The 25371-nt window shown below is 42.6% G+C and overlaps 1 protein-coding gene across 1 annotated transcript in view; it reads right to left on the bottom strand.

Moving 5' to 3' along the window:
• The window catches only part of LOC121462708 (complement C5-like), a 103586-nt gene extending 91489 nt beyond the window's left edge, over positions 1-12097 (bottom strand). The window contains exons 1-2 of the mRNA XM_041674536.1: positions 12007-12097; positions 9446-9638 (exon numbers count right to left, since the gene is read on the bottom strand). Coding sequence (XP_041530470.1) covers positions 9446-9638; positions 12007-12086 — 273 coding nt within the window. The 5' untranslated portion in view covers positions 12087-12097. The remainder of the gene's footprint in view (positions 1-9445; positions 9639-12006) is intronic.
• Positions 12098-25371: the final 13274 nt, after the last annotated feature.

Below are 25371 nucleotides of genomic sequence, written 5' to 3' on the forward strand. Positions count from 1 at the left end.
CTCTGGGATGAAGCCTACTTGATCATGATGGATAATTTTTCTAATGTGTTCTTGGATTCGGTTTGCCAGTATTTTATTGAGAATTTTTGCGTCGATATTCATGAGTGAGATAGGCCTGTAATTCTCTTTCTTGGTTGAGTCTTTGTGTGGTTTTGGTATCAGGGTAACTGTAGCTTCATAAAAGGAATTGGGCAATGACTCTTCTGTTTCTATATTGTGAAATACATTAAGGAGTATAGGTATTAGCTCTTCTTGGAAGTTATGGTAGAGTTCTGCATTAAAACCGTCTGGTCCTGGGCTTTTTTTGGAAGGGAGATTGTTGATAACAGTTTCTAGTTCTTCGCAACTAACAGGTCTATTTAGATCGTTCACCTGGTCTAGGTTTAACTTTGGTATATGGTACTTAACTTAAAAAATGTCCATTTCTTTTTCATTTTCCAGTTTTGTGGCATACAGGCTTTTGTAGTAAGATATAATGATTCTCTGAATTTCCTCTGTGTCTGTGGTTATGTCCCCCTTTTCATTTCTGATCTTATTTATTTGCGTGTTCTCTCTCTGGAGAGGTTGTGGAGAAAGGGGTACACTCATCCATTGCTGGTGGGAATGCAAACTTGTGCAACCACTTTGGAAAGTAGTGTGGCGGTTTCTCAGGAAATTCGGGATCAACTTACCCCTGGACCCAGCAATACCACTCTTGGGAATATACCCAGGAGAGGCCTTATCATACAACAAAAGTATATGCTCTACTATGTTCATAGCAGCATTGTTTGTAAGAGCCAGAACCTGGAAACAGCCTAGATGTTCTTCAATGGAAGAATGGATGAAGAAAGTATGGAATATATACATATTAGAGTACTACTCAGCAGTAAAAAACAAGGACTTCTTGAATTTTGCATACAAATGGATGGAAATAGAAAACACTATCCTGAGTGAGGTAAGCCACACCCAAAAAGAGGAACATGGGATGTACTCACTCATATTTGGTTTCTAGCCATAAATAAAGGACATTGAGCCTATAATTAGTGATCCTAGAGAAGCTAAATAAGAAGGAGAACCCAAAGAAAAACATGTAGGCATCCTCCTAAATATTAACCTTCATCAGATGATGAAAAGAGACAGAGACAGAGACCCACATTAGAGCACCGGACTGAAATCTCAAGGTCCAAATCAGGAGCAGAAGGAGAGATAGCGTGAGCAAGGAACTCAGAACTGCAAGGGGTGCACCCACACACTGAGACAATGGGGATGTTCTATTGGGAACTCACCTAGGCCAGCTGGCCTGGGTCTGAAAAAGCATGGGATAAACCTGGACTCGCTGAACATAGCGGACAATGAGGACTACTGAGAACTCAAGAACAATGGCAATGGGTTTTTGATCCTACTGCACATACTGGCTTTGTGGGAGCCTAGGCAGTTTGGATGCCCATCTTACTAGATCTGGATGGAGGCGGGTGGTCCTTGGACTTTCCACAGGGCAGGGAACCCTGATTGCTCTTTGGGCTGACGAGGGAGGGGAACTTGATTGGGGGAGGGGGAGGGAAATGGGAGGCGGTGGCGGGGAAGAGACAGAAATCTTAAACAAACAAACAAATAAATAAATAAATAAAAAAGGAGCAAACTCACCTAAGAGAACTAGATGGCAGGAAATAATCAAATTGAGAGCGAAATCCACAAAACAGAAACAACAACAACAACAAAAAAACAATACAAAGAATCAATGAGACAAAGAGTTGGTTCTTAGAGAAAAGCAACAAAATAGACAAACCTTTATCCAAACTAACCAAAAGGCAGAGAGAGAATATCCAAATTAACAAAATCAGGAATAACAAGGAAGACATAACAACAGACATGGAAGAAATACAGAGAATCATCAGGTCATATTTCAAAAACCTGTACTCCACAAAATTGGAAAACTTAAAGGAAATGGACAACTTTCTGGATAAATATCACTTACCAAAATTAAATCAAGACCAGAGAAGCAAATTAAATAGACCTATAACTGCTGAAGAAATAGAAACAGTCATCAAAAATCTCTCAACCAAAAACAAGTCCAGAACCAGATGGTTTCAGCTCAAAATTCTACAAGACTTTCAAAGAACTAACACCAATACTCCTCACATTATTCCACACAATAGAGACAGAAGAATCATTGCCAAACTCTTTTTATAAGGCTACAATTACCCTGATCATCCACAGAAAGACATTACTGATGTGGGAGAGTCTTCTGTTATGTGCTACTTTCATTGGTTAATAAAGAAACTGTCTTGGCCCTTTGACAGGACAGAAAATTAGGTAGGCAGAGTAAACAGAACAGGATGCTGGGTAGAAGGCAGTGAGGCAGATGCGATGAAGCTCCAACCCAAGATGGACGTAGGCTAGAATCTTCCCAATAAGCCACCACCTCATGGTGCTAAACACATTATTAGAAATGGATTAATCAAGATGCAAGAATTAGCCAATAAGAGGCTAGAACTAATGGGCCAAGGAGTGTTTAAATGAATACAATTTGTGTGTTGTTATTTCGGGTGTAAAGCTAGCCCTGTGGGAGCCAGGCGGGACAAAAAGCAGACCTGCTTGCCTCATCACTACATATTACTAAGAAAGAGAATTACAGACCAATTTCACTCATGAACATTGATGCAAAAATACTAAATAAAATACTGGCAAGTCGAATCCAAGAACACATCAGAGCGATCATCCACCATGATCAAGTTGGCTTCATCCCAGAAATGCAGGGATGATTCAACATATGAAAATCTGTCAATGTAATCCACCATATAAACTGAAAAATAAAAACCACATGATCATTTCATTAGATGCTGAAAAAGCTTTTGACAAAATACAACATCCCTTCATGATAAAGGTCTTGGAGAGAGCAGGGATACACAGAACATATCTAAACATAATAAAAGCAATATACAGCAAGCCAACAGCCAACATCAAACTAAATGGAGAGAAACTCCCATCGATCTCACTGAAATCAGGAACAAGACAAGGTTGTCCACTCTTTCCATATCTATTCAATATAGTTCTTGAGGTCCTAGCTAAAGCAATAAGGCACCAAAAGGAGATCAAGGGGATACAAATTGGAAAAGAAGAAGTCAAATTCTTACTGTTTGCTGATGATGTGATGGTTTACATAGCGATCCCAAAAATTCTCCCAAGAAACTTCTACAACTCATAAACACTTTCAGTAATGTAGCAGGATACAAGATTAACTAAAAAAATCAGTAGCCCTCCTGTACAAAGATGATAAAAGGGCTGGGAATGAAATCAGCGATCAACACCCTTCACAATAGCCACAAACAGCACAAAATATCTTGGAGTAACTATAACCAAACACGCAGAAGACTTGTACAACAAGAACTTTAAATCTTTGAAGAAAGAAATTGAAGAAGACACCAGAAAGTGGAAAGAGCTCCCATGCTCTTGAGTAGGCAGAATAGCATAGTAAAAATGGCAGTCTTACCTAAAGCAATCTATGGATTCAATGCAATGCCCATCAAAATCCTAGCAAATTTTTTTTTTTTTTTGGTTTTTCGAGACAGGGTTTCTCTGTGATTTTGGAGCCTGTCCTGGAACTAGCTCTTGTAGACCAGGCTGGTCTCGAACTCACAGAGATCCGCCTGCCTCTGCCTCCCGAGTGCTGGGATTAAAGACGTGCGCCACCACCGCCTGGCCCTAGCAAATTTTTTTTACAGACCTCAAAACAATGGTAATCAACTTCATATGGAAAAACAAAAATCCCAGGATAGAAACAATCCTTTACAATAAATGAACTTCTGGAGGCATCACAATCCCTGACTTCAAATTCTACTACAGAGCTACAGTGCTGAAAACAGCCTGGTATTGGCATAAGAACAGACAGGAGGATCAATGGAACTGAATAGAAGACCCAAATATTAATCCACACAACTTCTGTAATGTTCTGTCTCTTTAAGAGACAACCCATGCCCACTCCCTTCCTGCTTGCAGTGCAGTGTTAGCCTCTCTCTCTCTTCCCATCCCTCTCTCGTCCTTCTCTCAGGAAGACGCAGCTTCTGCCTCTCCCCACTTCTTCTCTTCCCCCTTCTCTCTCTCTCTCTTCCTCTCTCTCTTCTCCTCCTTTCCCTTCCCCTCTATAACCCACCTAAGAAATGTCCAACTTTACATGGTGTGACTGTCTTTTGCCCGCCCACTGCCCACATGGGATGCCCAGGGGACCAACCACTTTTGGAGACCTGCTGCTTGGTTTGCACCCTGGCCCTGCCTGGGACTGGCTGCTCTCAGGACCCATTGCCCCTGCCTGCCAGGGATCCCACAGCAATTTTTAATAATTCATTACATTGGTGTCATGACTTGGATGGCTCTCTTGCCCCAGTCTGGAGGGTTGGGATCCAGAACCAGGTATTTTCTCCACAACAACCACGTGTTCCATACTTCAGTTGGTGAGTTTCCTTCATTCTGCTATGGTCGCTTCCCTTAGCTAAAATTGTGTTTGAACTGACCTGGGGTCAGTCTGCCCGCACTACACTGCACATTCTGTGCGGTGCATCCGACAGCTTCTTTCTCTGTTTTTTCCATTTCTTTTCCTCTTTTCCTTCACCATAAAAGGCCGCTCAGAGTGGCCTCTGGCCTTTCTAGCTTCTGAGTCACCCCGACCAGATCCAGCCAGGCCATAGCACCCCACCTGGGGTCAGGGGACGCCCTGCCATGGGTCCCTGCAGTGTTTGCACCAACTTGCACCCCACCTATAGGGGTGTTTCACAGGTTTGCACAATTTCAGTTGTGAGTAACAAGCCATCAATGTCTGTCCCCCCTGGGATGGATGCCTTTTAGAGGCCCCCAATCCCCAGGCCTTAATGCCCTAGTTCTTTAGCTCTTACCCTTACTTTGCTGGTGTCCTGCCAGCTCTACTTTTATGGGAGCTTTCTGACTACTGTCAGTGGGAGCTCTCTAACACTGTCAGTGCATAGTTTCAATTCCAGCCTTTTGCTCCCCACTGTGGCTTGTGGCATGGTGGCTCAGCCACAGGGTGGATCTCACCTCTAGGTCTCTCTTATTAAGCTTAAAATCCCTGCAGCTCAAGAATTGTGCCTTTTCATACAACATGTGACCACTGCCATTTTGATTGTGGTCAGGTGACTCCACTGCCATTTTGGCTGAGAGCCAGGTCAGGTGACCAAATTCCACCATCTTTACTGAGGTATTCCCTGCCTGGTTCTCCAGTGTTAACTCTGTTACCTTATTGCCAAGCCAGGTCAGATGACCAGGTTCTCCCATCTTTACTGAAGTATACCCTGCCTTGCCCCCTAGTTTACTTATGTTTTTCTTTCCACTAAATTCCTCTTGTTGACTCTGTTACATGTATGTTTTGCACAGTGGCATGCCTTTGATAGGGTCCACCAAGAGCTTCCACTTTCCCCAATTCCTGTTCCCTCTATGTGTGTGTGTTCATACATGTAACTTAAATGCACCCATGTTTATTATTAAATGATATAATTGTTCCTTACATCTCATTTCAGATTATAAAAACACTAAGTCTCATGTTTTAAACTAGTATTTACTTTTAAGTTTCCTACAAAAATACTTTATATTTAATCCAACCCTCATTTAAAATATATTAAGCTATACTCTACTATTGTCAGTTCTGCCTTTAACCTTCTATTGCAAGCAGTTTTTTCTTCTTTCTGTCTTTTTACGAGTGTAATTCTTACCTGTTAATTTGAGAGCCAATGTGGTCAAGCTCCAGGCAGATTCTATACTGTAGTTATACCTAATAAACAGCTCTCAACTGCTCAGAGATCTGGGGAATATGGCATTTAGGTATTTAATCATTAAAAACTTTTCATAACAAAAAGAGACAGGTTGGCTCCTAGAAGCAGCACTCTACTTCCTCCAAAGAAGACAGGAGACAAATGGGCATACAGCAATGTCCATCTGTAATTCACTTCAACTGCCAAGCGCTGACCACTGGGAAAAACTTCCTTTCATCTAAACTGAAGATCTCCAGATATGGACAGAATCCCTGGAATCGACAGCCTAGCTGCTCAGGTCATGGTAGGCTTGTCTTCCTACAGACTTCTCAGCCCACAGGATCTTCTGGAGCCTGGTAGGCCCTGTGCTAAACAGCAAAAGGCAAATGCAACTTTCAGTGACCATGGAGGACCCTGAGGAGTAGCTCTGAGTGCCAACCAAGTAAGTTCTCTTTCATTTTTTAATCAGTAACTCAAGTAAAATTTTATCCTTCTCAAAGATCTCTGATGCAGTTTGACAGCTGAAAGGTTTTGTCAATTTAAAAGGACAACTTCACCAAACAAATTTCAGATCAAATTTCTCTCTCATGATGCCTTCCATAGTCTTAAAAATAAATTTTCATTGTGTAAAAATATCTGTCTCAGTCATTCTGACATAAATAAAACTTATGTTTTCACAAACCCAAAGAATTCTTATGAGTTCCAGGGAGTCGAATTGAAGGATCCACCTTAAACAGGTCAGATATATCCCCCTCAATTCCTGGGTCCTAATTTTTTTCCTTAACTTAACTTTGTCCTCTGTTCTGCCAATACCTTAAACAGGTGTAAGAGACACCAGACATCTCCATACCACAAACACCAGACAGGAGTAAAGAGACCAACTATGCCAGGATGTGACCAGCACCCAGCCTTCTCAGGTTCCCCCCAAAGATGATGCCCACAAATAAGCAGGAAGTAGCCTTGAGAATCCGCCAATACAATTCCTTTAACCTGTGGTGCCAAGTCTCCCACTTTTTAATTATAAAAAAGAGATAAGAATGTAATGTTCTTATCTCTTTTTTATAATTAAAAAGCGGGAGATAAGAATGTAATGTTCTAGGACAATGGCAAGGGGTTTTGATCCTACTTAATGTGCTGGCTTTGTGGAAGCCTAGCCAGTTTGGATGTTCACCTTCCTAGATATGGACGGAGGGGGGAGGACCTAGGACTTACCACAGGGCAGGGAACCCGGACTGCTCTGTGGACTGGAGAGGGAGGGGGAGAGGAGTGGGGGGAGGGGGAGAAGGGTGGGAGGAGGGGGAGAAGGGTGGAAGGAGGGGGAGGGAAATGGGAGGCTGGGAGGAGGTGGAAACTTGTTTTTTGTTTATGTTTTTTTCTTCTTTTCTTAATAAAAAAAATTATAATAAAAAAAAAAGAATGTAATGTTCTGTCTCTTTAAGAAAAATCTATGTCCACTCCCTTCCTGCTTGCGGCCTTAGCCTCTCTCTCTCTTCCCCTCTCTCTATTGGGAAGAGGCAACTTCTGCCTTTCCCCACTTCTCCCCCCCCCGTCCTCTTCTCAACTTTTTCCTTCCCCTTCATAACCCACCTAATGAATGTCCAACTTTACTCTGTATGGTGTGCCTATCTGCCTGCCTCCCACCCGCTGCTGCCCACATGGCTCGCTGGGGAACAGCCAGTCACCCACATGGCTTGCTGGGGACTAGCCACCTTCCGGCCACGTGCTCTCGTGTGCAGTCCCTGCCTAGGACTGGCTGCTTCCACTGCCCACTGCCGGGGACTTGAACCATCCCAGGACCCACCGGGGTCCTCGCAGCAAGCTGCCGGGGACTCACAGCAAACCCATTCCACCTTCGAACACCTGATTTGACAAAGAAGCAATAAATATCAAATGGAAAAAAAAAGCATATATTTAACAAATGGTGCTGGCATAGCTGGATATCAACATGTAGAAGAATGAAAATAGACCCATATCTATCACCATGCACAAAACTCAAGTCCAAATGGACCAAAGACCTCAACATAAAGCCAGCCATACTGAACCTTATAGAAGAGAAAGTGGGAAGTACACTTGAACACATTGGCACAGGAGATCACTTCCTAAATAGAACCCCAGCAGCATAGACACTGAGAGAAACAATTAATAAATGGGACCTCCTGAAACTGAAAAGCTTCTGAAAAGCAAAGGATATGGACAAGACAAAATGACAGCCTACAGAATTGGAAAAGATCTTTGCTAACCCCAAATCAGACAGAGGTCTGATCTCCAAAATATACAAAGAACTCAAGAAATTGGTCATCAGAAGATCACATAATCCAATAAAAAAATGGAGTACACACCCAAACAGAGAACCTTCAACAGATGAATCTAAAATGGCTGAAAGACACTTAAGGAAGTGTTCAACACCCTTAGTCATCAGAGAAATGCCAATCAAAACAACTCTGAGATTCCATAATACACCTGTAAGAATGGCCAAGATAAAAAACACTGATGACAACTTATGCTGGAGAGGTTGTGAGGAAAAGGGAACACTTCTGCATTACTGGTGGGAATGCAAGCTGGTACAACCCCTTTGATGTCAGTGTGGTGATTTCTCAGAAAAATAGGAAGCAATCTTCCTCAAGACCCAGTAACACCACTTTTGGGTATATATCCAAAGGATATTCAATCGTGCCACAAGGACATGTGCTCAACTATGTTCATAGCAGCTTTGTTTGTCATAGCCAGAACCTGGAAACAACCTAAATGCCCCTCAAATGAAAATGGATAAGAAAAATGTGGTACATTTACACAGTGGAGTACTACACAGCAGAAAAAAATAATGACATCTTGAATTTTGCAGGAAAATGGATAGAACTAGAGAACATTATTTTGAGTGAGGTAACCCAGATACAGAAAGACAATCATCACATGTACTCACTCATAGGTGGTTTTTAAACATAAATAAAAGAAAGCCATCCAGCAAACCACAATCCCAGAGAATTATACAACGAGGACACTAATAGAGACTTATGTAGATCTAATCTACATGGTAAGTAGAAAAAGACAAGATCTCCTAAGTAAATTAGAAGCCTGGGTCCATTGGGAGAGGACTGAAGGGGAGGGAAGAGGAAGGGAGGGGAGCAGAGAAAAATGTAGAGCTCAATAAAAATCAATAAAAAGGAGGAAAAAATAAAAAAAATTGACTTCATGGAACCCATCATTACCCACAATGAACATGCTCAAAATAAAAAAGCTTCTAACCAATCTGAACCAAAATGTCTCCATGAATGACAATTATTTGACCAGTTTATCCTTTCTATCCCTTGTGTGTTTCCAGAGAGAGTTGCTGGCTGCAGCAGTCAGCAGTCCCCCAGCATGGGAACTCTGTGTACAACTGGAGAAGAGTGAGCTTTAGCAAATACTCAACAGCCCGTGTGCACATTCAGTTAGCAGTTCCCTTTTCTAATTTCCCCTCAAGATATTTCCTGTTCATCTCCAAATGTTGCCACAGAGAGGAGTTTATTTTTAAGGATGTGGGCATGGCACACTTGGCTTAAAATCAAATGTAATTTTCTGCACAGAGTTTGGGGTTTCACTCATCACTCCCCTTGTTACCATCTCACAACCACACAGCTATGGAGCAACAGTAACGACTGCAGTTTTACCAAGGCTCAACCTTTGCACAAATTTCCCAAAAACATGTAAAGAAATGAAGAATAAATACATACTGTTAACATTGCTGAGTTTTGGAATTTATTTTCTGGAGATAAATTAACATAGCCTGAAGAGAAGGTCACTTTTTTATCGGGATAACTTCTTATAGAGATTGTTGCATCGAATGCTTCAGTGTAGCCATGAGCTTGAATTACAACATTTTCAGATGCTCCGACCTGGAAGACTTTGGGTGCTGAAATGACGTAGCTGTTGAAACAGTAAAAGAAACAGGTTGTTAGTTTTTTAGGTTTTCTTACACTTCTGGTATTTTTTCTTTCACTCAAGATTAACTTTAAAACGTATTTTAAGCCTGATGGTGGTGGCATATACCTTTAATCCCAAATGCAGGAGGTAGAGGAAGGTGTTTCTCTGAGTTTGAGGCCAGCCTGGTCTACAGAGTTAGTTCTAGAACAGGCAGGGCTACACAGAGAAACATTGTGTTTCAAAAAAAAAAAAAAAAACTCAAACAAAAATTATATTTTGAAAGTCAAAATTTATTATGATGGAAAACTTAACTTTTCCAGCATGAAACAGGTTGTAATTGAACCTTAGCAACAGCTAAGAGGTTGGTGTCCATTTAGAAAGGCAGTAATCGAGATGTAAAGGCACCAAGAACAATGGCCTGAGTTTGATCCCTGAAACCCACATCGTAGGGGGTGAGAACTGACTCTTAGAAGGTGCGCTTTGATCTCCCCACATCTGCGGTGTAGTGGGCACGCCTACCCCTGTCTGTACACAAATAAATACATATTTTTAAATGCTGGCTGTGGAGCTTCCCTTCAGATGAACTTTGGTCCGTATTGGGACATCAGTCATGCAGTCTGCACAGGTGAGGAAATTTCATCTTGTGTATTTTCTCTGCACTCTCAGAAGCTCAGGCCGCTGAGCTTGCCCAGGAAGGTATCACTGGGTTGTTTCTGTTTTCTCTGCAGACATGTGCACGGCATCCCCTCTTTTCCTCCAGGCTCTATATGCACATCACCATTGACAGAGAACCTTATCAGTCCATAGTCATAAACACGGGTCTTACGTCTCTGTGCTCTCCCGCTGCTTTCTTCACTTTCCGGAAACTGACTTCTTATGTATTTGTCTGTAATTGGCTCATTCACTCTATTGGTTCATTAATTTTCATAGGCTCACACATTCATTATCTGATTCTTCAGATAGAATTCAAGCTCTAGAAACATCTTCTCCCACCCTCAGAACTCACTACAAAGATGGTGTTATGACGGATGACTTGATTGTCCTCTTTCTTAGACTTAAAATGCCTCAGAGCTTAGTAATTACATCTGGCCAGCTGTGCCTATGCTGGTTGCAGGGAGGGTTAACTAGGGATGTCATCCGCATGAATGTGGATAAGGACAACGTCCCTTAGATCACCACGTGCAATGGGGTTCGGGGTTTCAGGGGAGTTGAGCTTGAGAGCAAGCATTCTCTTTCCACTCCCGAGCTGCCCCATAGGAGCTGTCCTGGCTGTCACACCCTTCCTGGGGTGGTGGGCTAAAACCTCTGACATCTGAGCACAATTAATTCCTCTTGTAAGTGGCCTTGTCCAGTATTTTGTCACAGTGGCAGAAACCTAACTAGTATGAGAATCAAAAAATTGTGCTGAATCAATCAAAGTGATCAACTACTGTGCTGTCCATGGCACACTTCCTCATGGTATCAGAGACAGGAAAGACTTTCATAGCATGGGCCAATGGGGTAGAGCAGGAGAACTCTTAATACCCCTGGACAAGAATCATGAGAGTCCAGGTCCTGGGGTTTAATCTGGAAGTTCCTGATCTGCAATTGCTTGTCTGTCGAAACAGAGTAATAAAGGTAGCTAAGGTAGTGGGGTGAGTGTGGCCTTGCAGTGAAATCTCAGAGTAGACGCGTGTGCAAGCTTATGGTATCAGTGCACGTTTCTTTTACACTTGTATTTGCACAGACGCATTTGTGACAAAGAAGGGGGAATTGATGTGATAACCAGGAGACCATAGTAAAAGTCCTCTCTCCCTAACAGTGTGACCTTTGGCCAGTGACTTCTGTCTGGATTTCCTGTCATATGTGGACTGAGCAGGCTCTACTTACTAACAAAGGCCTAGAGTACCAGCTAGGAGGGGACAGAAGGCATAGGTTCACGTGGGCATATGATCTGAGTCCAGCCTAGACAACATGGTGAAACCTCATCTTAAAACAAACAACAGAGAAGAATAAGTTCAGTGAGGAAGCATTCGCTTAATTTCCAATCCTAAGATATTTGCCCAGAATAGCACCATAAATAAGGAAGGGATTACAAGTAGGTAAAAACTGCCAATATAATTGATTATCTTGGTTTTACTCTGCACTTCTGCCGACTAGGAAATGAATAATCATCTCTGTCATTGTTACAGGTAGCCATCCCGTGGGATCAGTTGTGTTGTTAGCTGCTCACCAAATACAAACGTGCCCACGGCTCTCATGGTCAGCTGAGACTACCCACTCATTATATCAGGAACAGACAGTTATTGTCGAATCATTTCAACCCCGAGTCTCCTTTCCATTTACCACAGGTAAGACACCCAGGAAAGTGAAGATGGCTCATTTTACTTACGTTTGTTCCTGTCCCCAAGTTTTGCCCAGGAAAATTAAAAAGCAAAGTGCTCCCAAAAGGCCCATGGCTGGAAGTGGCATAAACCCATGAGCCCGACCTTCTTGAAGCTACTTTTAAGTAAACTGGGTTGAAGAGTTTGGGTAAATTAGTTTTCTGGTTAATTATTAATGTCAGAGAAAAAGATCTCTGAGTGAGAAAGTTAAAATCAGGAATGGGCACATGAGGGTGTTTTAATGAACACAAAACATGTTTTAACATCCTGTCATCTCCAGTAATAAAGACAGGGGTGGTTGACATCAACTTAGACCCAGGGACTTGTTTTTATGAGTACATGTAAAAGGTCCTAACCTGGGTGCTTGCCACAGTGCAGGAAGGCTCAGCACTGGGAGCCAGGAGCTGCTTTCCTCTGACTTTCTTCTCTTGGCCAGGTCCTTTGTGCTGACACCCTGCTACCTTCAAACTTGATTCTGGCAGGTGTCATTTGTCTCTGAGATTGAAGGAAGACTCACCTGGATTTCATTTTAAATGGATGGTTTTAGAATGAGTTTGGCCGGCTTTTAAGTCCAACACTCAGGAGGCAGAGGCAGGCAGATTTCAGTGAGTTCACGACCAGCCTGGAATACAGAACAAGTTCCAGGACAGGCAAGGGTTCACAGAGAAACCCTCTCTTGGAAAACCTAATAAATAAAAGATAGATGACAGACAGACAGACAGACAGTAGATGGATGGACGGATGGATGGATGGACAGAGAAAGACGTATAGCTGTATGTATGTATATAAGGACTAGATTCAGGGTCCATCGCAGTCTAGAGAAGAAGCAGTTCAGTAGATAGAAAAGGGTTGTGTTGGCCTGGAAACCCTGAAGCGATGCTCCTCTGATTCCCTAGCCAGTAGACACTCAGTGCTTACAGGGATGTGAGTCTGTGAATCCACTTGTCCCTCCCCAGAGTTTGCATGCAGTCATAGAAGGCCTCACTTTATACCTCCATGCTCCTGTGAGGGTTTCTACAGTTTAATACAGGAGGTCAGTATGAGCAGAGTTAATAGTATTTCCAGTGACAGCTGATTTTCTTCTTTTTTAAATCAGTTTTTGGTTTTGGAGACAGGATGTCTCTATATAGCCTTGATTGTCCTGGAATACACTGTAGATCTGGCTGGCCTTGAACCCATGGAGATGACAGTCTTGTGCTTCTGGAGTGCTGGGATTGGAGCAAGTCCAACTACATCTCACAAGTTGATTTTCATGACTCATTTCCAATTAAGTAAATTTAAGCAAAAGATAATTTTTAGAAGTTTCATTAAATTTATTTTATGTTATGTTCATTAGAAAATTCATTTAGATTTTCTTTTGTCAATCATTTGTACATTTGTATATGATGTGTGCTGTATTTCAAGGTAACAAAAGAAATGTCCAGGAGCTGGATATGTATTTCAGTTGGTAATTCACTTGCTCAAGGCCTGTGATGTGCCCCAGCCTCACACGTCTGTCAGGTGTGATAGAGTACACCTGTAGTCACAGCACTAGGGAGGTAGAGGCAGGAGGATTGGAAACTGTAGGTCATCTTCAGCCACTAATGTGTTTGAGACCAACCTTGGTGACATGAGACCCTGTCTACAATAATACTAATGATAACAGTGTTGATGATGATAATGCAGAGATGTCTAAACACAGTCCTGTAAGACAGTAATTTGGTCACACTCACAATGGCATCCTTACCATATTAGTAAGGTTATATTTAACAGTAGCTTAATCGTGAATTTGTCAAAGAAAAAGGAGTGGGAAGAAAAATTCTATGCACTATTTCACTAACAGTAGTGTTCCTTTTATACAGAGCATCAAAATGGAAAACATCCACACTGCCATCCAAATAGCTATCTCATTTATTTTCAAAGAAAACCTGTAAAATGATTAAGCTGTGTTGCAAAAGATGAGTCAGGTTAAAGCAAACAGTGCTTCTGTGATCACTTTCGGGAAACAAAACCCAAGAGTGTAAGGACCGCCCAGGGGACACATATCAGCTTTACTTCAAGTGCCAGCAATGGGCGCTGTCTGTGGTAGAAGAGCAAACACTAGGAAGCACTGTTCTCAGACCACTGCTGTAGGAAGTGTTTACAGGATGACAGGCTCAGCAAGTCATGGGCCCGGCTGTTTAATCCAGCTGTCTTCTAAATGTCGTTCAAACACGGGGTTTCTTCAGGGTTTAATATGTGACCTGTACACAAATGTTTGATTGTTGTGTGTGGAATAGGAGAGTGGGTGGTTCACCCTTGTTTTGCACAAATATCGCCTTCCTTCCTTCCTTCCTTCCTTCCTTCCTCCCTCCCTCCCTCCTTCTCTCCCTCCCTTCCCCCCCCCCCCTCTATTTCTTTCTTAGACAGAGTTTCACCTGTAGCACTGAGCAGGGGCTCAACTCTGCTAGAAACCTGAGGGCCACTGAACCTCCTGCAACTGTCACCTGTCTTCTGGGGACCAGATGTCTTTGTTTAGAGTGCTGTCTAATTTTTATGTCAACTTGACACAAACTAGGGCCATCTGTTAAAAGGGAATTTTATTTGCGAAGTGCCCTCATTAAAATGGCCGGTGGGCAAAACTGTAGAACAATTTCTTGATAGATAATGGATGTGAGAGGGTCCAGTCCATTGTGTGCAGTGCCATACTTGGGCAGGTGGTTCTGTGAGCTGTATAACAAAACAGGCTGAGCAAGCCATGAGGAACAAGCCAGTGAGCATCACCATGAAATGGCCTCTGCATCAGCTCCTTCCTCTAGGTTGCTGCCCTGCTGGGGCTCCTGCCCTGACTTTCTGCACTGATGGACTGTGATGTGGGACTGTAATCTGACATGACCTCCCCCCAGCCATGTTGCCTTTGCAATGGTGTTTTCAGAGCATCCAGAAACCTGTGCAACATCCTGGTCCTCAAGTCTCCCGTGGTCTGCGTCCTGCTCGGTTCCCTGTGTTCACTTTCTTTATTGTTATTAAGTGGCTGTGACTTGAAGGGGCTCCTGGAGGGTGTGTCTTTCAGGTGAACACTCTTTACTCTGTTATTTCATACTTATTTAGTAAAGAGAAACAGTCTAGAAATCAGCTGTTTACATGAAGCACAGACTTCCATTTATGAACAAACAACGGTTCTTAATGTGTGATTTTCAAGGTGAACTAACTTGTACGGAGGAATTATCATTGGGCTCTAAATGAGCAGAGTCCCAGTATTCTGTGTGTTGCTGTTAGAAGTTCAGCTCACCACACTGTTGGCCTCCTGTTCTTGCTGCCTGGTTAGCACAGGAGAGCTGGAGGGATCCGTTCCTGCCCCCTGGAGTCCATGCAGTCTGAGGACAACCAGAGACACAGGGCTGTCTCCCCTGAAGCAGAATCTTTCTAAATGGAGAACTGAAAAAGATGCAAGTTTTATTTAGCCGTGGTTGGCTGCCACAGGGGTTTGTCCTTAAGATGATTTTGGTTTCAAATCCAGTCCTATGATCAATAGTGTTATTATTAACTTATTTATAGCATGAACCCACAAAGACATGTCTTCAGAAATAGGAGGAATGTGTGCATTCCCATTATCTGTGCCTACAACCCTGGCACAGCCACAGTTACCTAAGTGCCTCCCCCAGCAACTGTGTGCAAGGAGACCTGGGAATTCAAGCTATTTCCAGTTGGGGGCCTTAAAGCAAATTACCTCTTATTATCTGGTTGCCTTGGTGTCCTGCATATGTATGTTTGAACTGTATTAAAATACATTTATTTTAATGTATGTTTTCCAAAAACAAGTTTGATAGAGACGTTCACAGGGTACCCAGAGCAGAGTCACTCCAGGTGACCAGAGCGGGGCAGTCCGGCCAACTACCCCATATGTGCTTCCAAATCCCACGGAGAAAGCCGTGTGGAAGTCCTGGGGTTTATTAGCCCCGATGTAAACCACAAACAATTTCTTTTTTTTTATTCTTCTTTTATTTATTTATTTTTTTTATTGAGAAAAGGAGAAAAAAAAACAAGTTTCCACCTCCTTTCAGCCTCCCATTTCCCTCCCCCTCCTCCCACCCTACGCCCCCTCCTCCCACCCTTCTCCCCCTCCCCCACTCCCCTCCCCCTCCCTCTCCAGTCCAAAGAGCAGTCAGGGTTTTCTGCCCTATGGTAAGACCTAGGACCTCCCCCCTCCGTCCATATCTAGGGAGGTGAACATCCAAACTGGCTAGGCTCCCACAAAGCCAGCACATTACGTAGGATCAAACCCCCGTGCCATTGTCCTTTGCGTCTCATCAGCCCTCATTGTTCGCCATGTTCAGAGGGTCCAGTTCCATCCCATGCTTTTTCAGTCACAGTCCAGCTGGACTTGGTGAGCTCCCAATAGATCAGCTCCACTGTCTCAGTGGGTGGGAGCATCCCTCGTGGTCCCGACTTCTTTGCTCATGTTCTCCCTCCCCCTGCTCCTCATTGGGACCTTGGGAGCTCAGTCCAGTGCTCCAGTGTGGGTCTCTGTGTCTATCTCCATCCATCACCAGATGAAGGCTCCATGATGATATGCAAGATATTCGTCAGTATTGCTCTAGGATAGGGTCATTTCAGGTTCCCTATCCTCAACTGCCCAAGGAACCAACCGGGGACCCCGGCTTGGGCACCTGGGAGCCCCTCTAGGGTCAGGTCTCTTGCCATCCCTAAAGTGGCTCCCTTAACTAAGAATTGTGGTCCCGTGCTCCCCTGTCCAACCCTCCTCCATCCCAATCCTCCTGTTTTCCCAAGGCCCGACCTCCTTCCCTTCTAACTTCCCTCTCCCCATCTCCCCCTACCCCCATCCCACCCCACCCACAAGATCCCAACCCTCTCCCCGGCAATTTCGTCCACTACCCCTAGCCAAGAGGATAATCACATGTTTTTCCTTGGGTTCCCCATCCTACCCAGCTTCTTTAGATTCACCTACTGTAGACTCCATGACCCTTATCTATGGCTAGAAACCAATAATGAGTGAGTACATCCCATGTTCATCTTTTTTGGGTCTGGGATACCTCACTCAGGATAGTGCTCTCTATCTCCATCCATCCGCATGCAAAATTCGAGAAGTCACCGTTTTTTACCGCAGCGTAGTACTCTAGTGTGTATATATTCCACACTTTCTTCATCCATTCTTCCATTGAAGGGCATCTAGGTTGTTTCCAGGTTCTGGCCATTACAAATAACACTGCCATGAACATAGTTGAACAAATGCTTTTTGTCATATGATAGGGCATCTCTTGGGTATATTCCCAAGAGTGGTATTGCTGGGTCCAGGGGCAGGTCGATCCCGAATTTCCCGAAAAACCGAAACACTGACCTCCATAGTGGCTGCACAAGATCGCACCCCCACCAACAATGGATGAGGGTACCCCTTCCTCCACAGCCTCTCCAGCAAAGGTCATCGTTGGTATTTTTGACTTTAGCCACCCTGACAGGTGTAAGATGATACCTCAAAGCCGTTTTGACCTGCATCTCCCTGATCGCCAAGGAAGTTGAGCATGACCTTAAGTGTCTTCTGGCCATTTGAACCTCCTCTGCTGAGAACTCTCTGTTCAGATCAGTGCCCCATTTTTTAATTGGGTTAATTAGCATTTCAAAGTCTAGTTTCTTGAGTTCTCTATATATTCTGGAGATCAGACCTTTGTCTGTTGCGGGGTTGGTGAAGATCTTCTCCCAGGCAGTAGGCTGCCCCTGTGTCTTAGTGACAGTGTCCTTTGCTTTACAGAAGCCTCTCAGCCTTAGTAGGTCCCATCCATTCAATGCTGCCCCCAATGTCTGCGCTTCTGGGGCTATACACAGGAAGCGATCCCCCGTGCCCATCCGCTGCAGGGTATTTCCCACTTTCTCTTCTATCCTTTTCAGTGTGTTCGGGCTGATATTGAGGTCTTTAATCCATTTGGACTTGAGTTTTGTGCACGGTGAAAGATGTGGGTCTATTTTCATTCTTCTACAGTTTGACATCCAGTTGTGCCAGCACCATTTGTTAAAGATGCTTTCTTTCTTCCATTGTACACTTTTAGCTCCTTTATCAAAAATGAGGTGTTCATAGGTTTGTGGGTTAAAATCCGGGTCTTCTATATGATTCCATTGGTCGACTTCTCTGTTTTTATGCCAGTACCACACTGTTTTCATTACTGTAGCTCTGTAATAGAGTTTGAAGTCAGGGATGGTAATGCCTCCAGAAGATCCTTTATTGTATAGGATTGTTTTGGCTATCCTGGGTTTTTTGTTTTTCCATATAAAGTTGATTATTGTCCTCTCCATATCTGTGAAGAATTTTGATGGGATCTTGATGGGGATTGCATTGAATCTATAAATTGCCTTAGGTAGAATTGCCATTTTTACTATGTTGATCCTCCCAATCCAAGAGCAAGGGAGATCGATCCATTTTTTGGTATCCTCTTCAATTTCTTTCTTCAATGCCTTAAAATTCTTGTCAAATAGATCTTTCACATCCTTGGTCAGAGTTACCCCAAGATATTTTATGCTGTTTGTGGCTATTGTGAATGGTGAAGCTTCTCTGATTTCCTTCTCTGCTTCCATATCCTTTGTGTATAAGAGGGCGACTGATTTTTTTGGAGTTGATCTTGTATCCTGCCACATTACTAAAGCTGTTTATCAGCTGTAAAAGTTCTTTGGTGGAGTTTTGGGGGTCGCTTAAGTACACTATCATATCATCTGCGAATAATGAAAGTTTAACTTCTTCCTTTCCAATTCGAATCCCCTTGATCCCATTATGTTGTCTTATTGCTATTGCTAGAACTTCAAGCACTATATTGAAGAGGTATGGCGAGAGTGGACATCCTTGTCGTGTTCCTGAGTTAAGCGGGATGGCTTTGAGTTTCTCTCCGTTTAATTTGATGTTAGCTGTCGGCTTGCTGTATATAGCTTTTATTATATTTAGGTATGACCCTTGTATCCCTAATCTCTCCAAGACTTTTAACATAAATGGATGTTGAATTTTGTCGAATGCTTTTTCAGCATCTAATGAGATGATCATATAGTTATTTTCTTTCAGTTTATTTATATGCTGGATTACATTGATAGATTTTCGTATGTTGAACCAGCCCTGCATCTCAGGAATGAAGCCTACTTGATCATAATGGATAATATTTCGGATGTGTTCTTGGATTCGGTTTGCCAGTATTTTGTTGAGGATTTTTGCGTCGATGTTCATGAGTGAGATTGGCCTGTAATTCTCTTTCCTGGTTGAGTCTTTGTGTGGTTTTCGTATCAGAGTAACTGTAGCTTCATAAAAGGAATTAGGTAATGACCCTTCTGTTTCTATATTGTGGAATACATTAAGGAGTATAGGTATTAGCTCTTCTTGGAAGTTCTGGTAGAATTCTGCATTGAAACCATCTGGTCCTGGGCTTTTCTTGGTAGGGAGGTTTTTGATAACAGCTTCTAATTCTTCGCGACCAACAGGTTTGTTTAGATTGTTCACCTGGTCCTGGTTTAACTTTGGTAAATGGTATTTATCTAAAAAAGTGTCCATTTCTTTTACATTTTCCAGTTTTGTGTTGTACAGGCTTTTGTAATAAGATTTGATGATTCTCTGAATTTCCTCTGTGTCTGTGGTTATGTCCCCCTTTTCATTTCTAATCTTATTAATTTGCGTATTCTCTCTCTGCCGTTTGATTAGTTTGGATAGGGGTTTATCAATCTTGTTGATTTTCTCCAGGAACCAGCGTTTTGTTTCATTGATTCTTTGGATTGTTTTCTGTGTTTCTATTTTGTTGATTTCAGCCCTCAGTTTGATTATTTCCAATCTTCTACTCCTCCTAGGTGAGTCTGCTTCTTTTTTTTCTAGAGCTTTCAGGTGGGCTGTTAAGTCTTCAATATGGCTTTCTCTGTTTTCTTTAAGTGGGCACTTAGTGCGATGAACTTTCCTCTTAGCACTGCTTTCATAGTGTCCCATAAGTTCGAGTATGTTGTTTCTTTATTTTCATTGAATTCAAGGAAGACTTTAATTTCTTTCTTTATTTCTTCCTTAATCCAGGTATGGTTCAGTAGTTGACTGTTCAGTTTCCATGAGTTTGTAGGCTTTCTGGGGGTAGCATTGTTGTTGAATTCTAACTTTAATCCATGGTGATCTGATAAGACGCAGGTGGTTACTAATATTTTTTTGTAACTGTGTAAGTTAGCTTTGCTACCGAGTATGTGGTCAATTTTCGAGAAGGTTCCATGAGCTGCAGAGAAGAAGGTATATTCTTTCCTCTTGGGTGGAATAATCTATAGATGTCTGTTAAGTCCATTTGCTTCATTACTTCCATTAATTCTCTAATTTCTCTGTTAGGTTTCTGTTTGATTGACCTGTCCATTGGTGAGAGAGGAGTGTTGAAGTCTCCTACTATTAGTGTGTGTGGTTTGATGGCTGCCTTGAGTTTTAGTAATGTTTCTTTTACATACGTGGGCGCTTTTATTTTAGGGGCGTAGATATTCAGGATTGAGACTTCATCCTGATGAATTGTTCCTGTTATGAGTATAAAATGTCCCTCTCCATCTCTTCTGATTGATTTAAGTTTGAAGTCAACTTTGTTAGAAATTAGTATGGCCACACCTGCTTGTTTCTTAGGTCCATTTGCTTGATAAGCCTTTTCCCAGCCCTTTACTCTGAGTAGGTGCCTGTCTTTGTGGTTGAGGTGTGTTTCTTGTAGACAGCAGAATGTTGGATCCTGTTTTCGTATCCAATCTCTTAGCCTGTGCCTTTTGATAGGTGAGTTGAGCCCATTGACATTAAGTGATATTAATGACCAGTGGTTGTTAACTCCGGTCACTTTTTTAGTAGTAGGGTTTGTGTGTTTCCCTTCTTTGAGTTGCGCTGGTGAAAGGTCTCTAGATGAGTGAGTTAATGTGGGCATTGTTGGACTCCTTGGTTAGTGATTTCCCTTCTATAATTTTCAGTAAGGCTGGATTTGTGGCTACGTATTGTTTAAATTTGTTTTTATCCTGGAAAATTTTGTTTTCTCCATTTATAGTGAACGAAAGCTTGGCTGGATATAGTAGTCTGGGCTTGCATCCATGATCTCTTAGTTTTTGCAGTACATCTATCCAGGACCTCCTGGCTTTCATGGTTTCCATAGAGAAGTCAGGTGTAAGTCTGATAGGTTTACCTTTATAAGTAACTTGGCCTTTTTCCTTTGCAGCTCTTAATATTCTTTCTTTATTCTGTATATTTTGTGTTTTGATTATTATATGGCGAGGGGATTTTTTTTTTGATCCAGCCTATTTGGTGTTCTGTATGCTTCTTGAACCTTCATAGGGACCTCTTTCTTCAGGTTGGGAAAGTTTTCTTCTATAATTTTATTAAGTATATTTTCTGTACCGTTGAGCTTCACTTCTTCTCCTTCTTCTACTCCAATTATTCTTAGGTTTGGTCTGTTTATTGTGTCCCAAATTTCCTGAATGTTTTGTGATGAGAATTTGTTGGTTTTGCTGTTTTCTTTGATCAGTGTGTTTATTTTCTCTATGGTATCTTCAGTGTCTGATATTCTCTCTTCTATCTCTTGTAATCTGTTGTTAGTACTTGTCTCTGTCGTTCCTGTTCGTTTACCCAGATTTTCCATCTCCATTCTTCCCTCAGTTTGTGCTTTCTTCATTGCTTCCATTTCATTCTTCATGTCTTGAACCGCTTCCCTAACCTGTTTGATTGCTTTTTCTTGTTTCTCTTGGTTTTCTTGCGTGTCTTTGAGCGATTTATTCATTTCCTCTACCTTTTTGTTTGTAATCTCTCATTGTTTATGGCAGTTTTTCACCTCCTGTTAAAGGTCCTCTATTATTTTCATATAGTTCACTTTTGAGTCGATTTCTTCTATTTCTTCAGGAGTAGGGTGTACAATTCTTCTTATTTCGGTATCCCTGGGTTCTGGTGGTGTCATGTTGCCTTTCAGGTTGTTGGAGGAATTCTTGCATTGGCGCCTTCCCATCTCTTCCTTCAAATGGAGCCAGGAGAGGCCTGGTGTCTTGGTCCAGTCTTTGCTGTGATTGACTCTCTGGGTATATCTCTTCAGTGTAGAAGCAGGAACCGTTCCCGTCCAGATGGGATTCCTCAGCAACTAAACAGGGCCGCCAGTAGCCCAATGATCCAGGGCCAACAGGATGAGATGAATGGAGCAAGGGGTGGGGGGTGGTATCCAGGAGCGCGCAGGAAGCCTGGCGCCGGAGCTGAAGGTGCCCGGCTCCCTTCCACAAACAATTTCTTTCAAGTGTCCCGTTCATTTCCTTCTTCTTACTTCTCTTCAAAAACTTGAGCAAATACAAGAGAAAGTCAGTTTTTCATTGCTCAGACTAAGACAAACTTATCTACTATAGTTTTGATGGAAAGTGTCCCCCAAATGGCTATTGCCAAAACCTTGTACCAGGTGGTCCTGGTGAAAGTCAATGTGTCACAAAGCAAAACCAAAAGTCATGAATCTGGGGAGGAACTTGTAATGTCTAGAGGGCAATACTGAGCTTCGAGTAACCAGAATACAGTATGTAATTGTATAATAATGTCTAATAACAAAATTAAATAGATTAAATAGTAACATTTTATAAGACTAGGAAAAATAAAACAGCTTTTCTTCAGAGTGGTGTTTCTGGGAGTCGGGGAACTGGTTTATTTGTCTGTTGTTTTGTGAGAAAAGGGTGTCCTCCACAGCAGCAGAAGCGGCTCCACAGAACTGAGTTATTTTAGAGACTGGAGAATCGTGATATGTTCCGGGAAATCCTGAAATTTTTATTCTCTTGCTCAGTTTCCCCATGGCTGTAACTGCAGGCAAATGAGTCCTTTTCTGACTGCTATGGAACCCTTAACATCCTGACACAATGTGTCACCTGACAGAGTGTCCTCCTGTGTCATACCTGAGTGCAGGACAGGCAGTACCCTAGCCCTAAAAGGTGAAACTCTGCTTACTTCTCTCTCTTCTTCCTCTTCCTGTTTCTCTCTCTGTATCTTTCTGCCTTGCCTCTCTTTCTTTCTCTCTCTTTCCACGAAGTCATTCTGCACTCCCTTCCTCTCTCCCTTTTCTTCCTGTCCTCTCTCAATCCCTTACTTTCCTCCAATAAAACTCCCCATGTAAACTCTGTCTGCATGCTGTCTCTGTCTCTCACCTGCCAAGGTCGCTCGGGCACAGAACCATAACACTGCCCCTTCACTGATCTCTTCCAGTAAACCTCTATGTCAATCTTGTTGAGGTGCCGTATTTCTCTTTGTGGTGCTTTTATATTATAACTGTGATGGTGTCCTTTAATTCAATAAGAAGTAATTATTTTACCAAAAAATGAGGAGACTTTTTTTTTTTTGCAATATATGTTTTTTTCCCAAGAATGTCTTCTAGAACATAGCTAACTTTTAAAACAAACACCATTCCTGGAAAATTGGGCATCATGCCCCCTCAGCATAGCTGCAGTCAGTTTCTTTGTAAGAGCTGTATCGTGCATCCTATAAATCACCCACATTGACCTCTGACCTCCACTGTTCTTCTGTTCTCACCCATCTGCCATTAGGGAAAGACCAAATGCTCAGAAACACATTAGCAACAGGCGTGGACTGCATGGTGACCACCACGGTTTGACCAAGTCCCAGTGTTTCCACACTGCAGACTGCACACCTCCAGGACCTTGTTCCTTTTGCTTTTAATGATGCTGTCAGGTCCTGTTAAATGCCTTTCTTGGGGATATTCTGTGTGGGATAAAAATGTGTGCAATGTTGGCATCTCTAAAGAAAACAATTCTCTGAGGAAAAATGCTGCATGGATGTCATGTAGGATTTGAGGGCCCCCAGGGCTATGTAAATTGCCTGAGTGCTTAATGGCACACATGTGGCCCTGGAACCCGGAAGTGCCAGAGTTTAGTTTTTTTTTTGCCAAAGCTCTGGGTGATGGAAACCTACAACACCCACTTTCCAACTCCCTGTCTGCTGCCATTCTCCACACAACCCCAGCTACGATGGTAAGATACCCTCCTCCCAGTCAGCTTTAGCTGTCAATCACCTCTGCCACCTCTCATGAGCAAGGCGTTTGGGCTTTGCCCTAGCACTGCACACACTGAGCGGTGCCGTAGTTATTTGTGCCTAGGGCCCTAGCACGCTTCTCAGATCTGTGGATCCTTTCCGGATACGGTTCCCCTCATCGCCTAGAGCCTCTCAGGTGACTCCCTATCTCTACCTTGTGCCTTTGGATTTTGTGTTCTTTGTGTTTCGTGCCCTTGGTCCCCATTATCTTGTGGATGAATCCTTGATCCTTCTGCCTCACCTGTGGGAAACAGGCTGGCAAAACCATAGACATTTCTAACTTCAGCTAATGGACAAAAACAGAAAGAGTTACAGCACGTAGGCAGCCACCATCTTTGCCAAGGGCAACTGCATGATTGCTGCCATTTTGTCTGAGGTTAAGACAGGGAGGAGCCACAGACTCTTGAGGGTCTGTGTCTAGCCAAATGGCATGGGCAGCAGGCCCACAGCCAGAAGAACAGTTACCTGAATGACCTACAACTCTTCTGTTCTCTTCCATCTATTAACAATTTGCGACTTTAATTCTCCAGCTTCTTTCATTTTCTCTCTTCCTTTAAATGCCCTGGAATTCTCCTATATTTGTTGTTAAAAAGAAATCTGGATTATGGAGAATGGCGACAGATCTAAGAGCTGTTAGCAAGGTTATTCAGCCTATAGGTCCTCTACAATTTGAAATTCCTCTGCCCTCTCTATTATGATATTGATGGTCTCTTATAATTATTGATTTAAAAGATTGTTTCTTCACTATTCCTATACAAGAAAAGGATAGAGAAATATTTGGTTTTACAGTGCCTATTTATGTAGTAGCAGGCTGCTTCTTCATCTTGGATGCCTAGAACTGAAATAATCACACAGAAACTATATTAATGAAAATACTGCTTGGCCCATTAGCTCTAGCTTCTTATTATCCAACTCTTACATTTAACCTAGCTTCATTAATCTGTGTATCACCATGTGGCTGTGGCTTATTGGGTAAAGTTCCCAGTGTCTGTCCCCTGTGGGCTACCCGGCTTCTCTCTGATTCCACCCTTCTTTTTTTCCAGCATTCAGTTTAGTTTTCCATACCTACCTAAGTTCTGCCCTGCTATAGGTCCAAAGCTGTTTCTTTTTTCATTAATGGTAATCACAGCATATAGAGGGAAATCCCTACTTTTTTTTTGTTTTTTTGTTTTGTTTTGTTTTTGTTTTTGTTTTTCGAGACAGGGTTTCTCTGTGGTTTTGGAGCCTGTCCTGGAACTAGCTCTTGTAGACCAGGCTGGTCTCGAACTCACAGAGATCCGCCTGCCTCTGCCTCCCGAGTGCTGGGATTAACGCACGCCTTTAATCCCACATCATACTTATAATAATTATCAGCCTACTAGGAGATACCAGTGGACCA

The sequence above is a fragment of the Microtus oregoni genome, unplaced genomic scaffold (genome assembly GCF_018167655.1).
Source record: "Microtus oregoni isolate MIOR12 unplaced genomic scaffold, Mior012 000025F_ref0000491, whole genome shotgun sequence".
Lineage (NCBI taxonomy): Eukaryota > Metazoa > Chordata > Mammalia > Rodentia > Cricetidae > Microtus > Microtus oregoni.